The sequence below is a fragment of the Panicum virgatum genome, chromosome 1K (genome assembly GCF_016808335.1).
Source record: "Panicum virgatum strain AP13 chromosome 1K, P.virgatum_v5, whole genome shotgun sequence".
Taxonomy (NCBI): domain Eukaryota; kingdom Viridiplantae; phylum Streptophyta; class Magnoliopsida; order Poales; family Poaceae; genus Panicum; species Panicum virgatum.
In genome coordinates, this window is record NC_053136.1 from 27,633,146 (window position 1) to 27,635,924 (window position 2,779).

Sequence of the window (2,779 nt, forward strand, 5' to 3'; positions counted from 1 at the left end):
TTTTATTATGAAGAGATACTACTCATCTGACCCCCGGGCAAAGGCTACCATAATTGGGAATAGAGACGTCACATGCAAGAAAAGCACATCGATCGAATCAAGGCGGCTGTGGATGTTGACACAAATACATTTGGCCTCGCACAAGCGGCAACCTAGGCCGCAGTTCGAAGGAATTGCGGGGAAGCAATTCGTTCCACCCCCGAATTTACTTATTCTTTAGCAAGGCTTGGGATACATACTCCAATGCACGGAAGGGAAAGAAAGCCCCGATAGCTGAATCTACCTTCCTTAACCATCTACCTCACTCTCAGTAGTCATCTTGTTCTGCTTGCTTGCTCCCTAAAACAAAATCAATCCAAAGGACCTGCGAACAAGCTATGGGACTCTTCTGAATTCTCACTACAAACTCCAACGCGTGCCTTCTGCAAAATTGTCTTCTCCCTAGTACCATTTCCCTGAATCTACAGCGCCCATGGGACTCTGCGCATCCATGTTGCCATGGAAGTCCAAGAGGGGACAGCCGGAGCCCAGGCGCAGCACGCCCAAGGCTCTCTTCGTCGTCAGGAACGACGGCCGGCCGTCCAAGCCAGAGGCACTAGTGTTCCACCACACACACAGCTATGGCCGCTCGGGGTTACAGAAACCTGGCAGAACCGACAGCAGGAAGCATGCCAAGTGCGGATACGACTGCACGGACGTGCTGAGCAGGAGGCTCCGTGCGCCTAAGCCCCCGAGGCCCCCTTGCGGAAGCACCAGAAGTGTCGCGGTGGAGCCGATGGCGGCAGGCAACATAAGACCGCCGATGTCCAGTGGTGCGGCAGCCGACGGGAGGGCAGCAGCTGCGGCAGAGGGGTGCAGGACTCCGATGACACCAAGGAGGACGCCGGTGTGGCAGCGGAGGATACTCATGGGGACCAGGTGCGAGCTGCCACGATTCAGCGGGCTCATACTGTATGACGAGCATGGACGGCCCCTGCAGAGCGGCTCCCAGAACAGAACAGACCACCTGATAAGCAGAGCAAGCAAATATGAGTCCAAGGTAACACATTGTATTACTTTAATTTGAGACTTTTAAGATTTCAGCGTTGGATAACATTCATTTCTAGACGTCTCAAAAATCAAATTTGATTTTTATCAGGGCAAAAGGAAGAATGCCAGGACAACCACAACTCTCAGGGACCTCCTGTAGTCAGTCGTTCAATTGTTATTGCCTTACTACTGGTAGCGGCTTGCACATTTGCAAGTGCTTACAGTTGAAAATCGTGTTGATATTTCTCTTGTAAAGTTGCGAGCCATTTGAGACATGGAGATTCACATACTGGGACACTAACAATATCCATATCAGGTTCATCCTTGAACCATAGTTTCATGTTTCAAGTCATATTGTTCAGCTTGGCAGTGCCATCAATCAAGCACCTCTCAAGAAAGGATTTGTTCTCAAAACAACCAAATAAAGAAAACAAGAACGCATGATTCCTGTCGCCCAAAAAATCTCGAAAACATATTTGTCATTGAGGTAAGTTGGTGACATAGTGGACGGACACAACCACTTAGAGGAACCATTAAAAAAGTATACTCAAATTCACTTGAGCAATATTGTGACAAGTAAAAAGCACACAGTTGGTACCTTAATGCTATTCAGTACAAGTCAAAAGATATCGCCTGAAAAGAAGATTACGAGTTACTACACGTTCTGCGAGTATATATTTTGGTGAAAAAAATGGTAGTACATTAAATGATAATTAAACACTACTACCTAACCCTTAATTTGCACTGCTTAGGAACCTCAGTTGTCCTAGTTTCTCAACCGGGACCGCCAACCAGAAATCCTTTAGTTCCGACTAAAGCAATTGAGACAAAAGGCCACCTTTGAAAGAATTTTTAAATTAATATTATTTTAATAGTTAATCGCAGAAATAAATAACAAAATAGATAAATTGCAAAAATAGTATCCAGTCGGGCTCGTGAAAAGCCGACTACAGGCCTATCGGCTTGTGCGAAGCCGACAGGGACTAGTCGGCTCTTGAGGAGCCGACTAGAGGCGCCATCGTGGACTGGGCCCCCACCACCGTGGCCTGTAGGCCGGGAAGCCGAGTCGGCCCGATTAGGGCACTTGTCGGCCATTGAGGGGCCGACAGGCCTTCTCGGCCCGATTAGGCGCTAGTCAGCGCGTGGGGAGCCGACAGGCCTGTCGGCACAATTACCCCCCTCCCATCCCCGCCCTTCACTTTCACCGCCCACCCTTAACATTCTACCGCCACCACCGCCCATCACCCTCCGCCAGCACCGCCGCCGCCCCTACACCGGTCCGCCACGCTGCTTGCGCCCCCCACCCGCCCGCGAACACCGCCGCTGCCCCTCCACCGGCCCTCCACGCCACCGGCGCCCCTCACCCCCGTGAGCGCCGCCGCCGGCCCTCCCCGGGGCGACAGCGCTGCCGCCACCCCTCCGTCGACCACGGCCGCGCCTGCAGGGGGGCAAGCGCGGGCTGCAGGAAGGCGCCGCCCATCCCTCGCCGCCCCGCCCATGGGGGGTTTCAAGGGGGCGCCGCCCCGCCCGTGGGCGGCTGCAGGGGGCTGCCCCTCCCTCTCTGCCCGCCCTGCCCGTGGGCGGCTGCAAGGCGCATCGCCCGTTGGGCACGGCTCCGTCCTCGGCTCCCACAAGTCCGACAACTCCATTGATCGAAGGAGAAATTTTTTAACTAAGTCTTATTTAATTAATTACACTTAGATTATTTTATTATAGGTTTGTCGTGGACGCCGTGTAGTTTAGGAATTAC

At 52.6% G+C, this 2,779-nt stretch overlaps 1 protein-coding gene across 1 annotated transcript; it reads left to right on the forward strand.

Annotated features, from left to right (window-relative positions):
- The first annotated feature begins 344 nt into the window (after window positions 1-344).
- LOC120651918 lies at window positions 345-1,377 on the forward strand. Its single transcript, XM_039929556.1, has 2 exons — window positions 345-1,039; window positions 1,139-1,377. The coding sequence occupies exons 1-2, from the start codon at window positions 473-475 to the stop codon at window positions 1,187-1,189; spliced, it is 618 nt and encodes a 205-aa protein (XP_039785490.1). The 5' UTR covers window positions 345-472; the 3' UTR covers window positions 1,190-1,377.
- The last annotated feature ends 1,402 nt before the right edge of the window (window positions 1,378-2,779 follow it).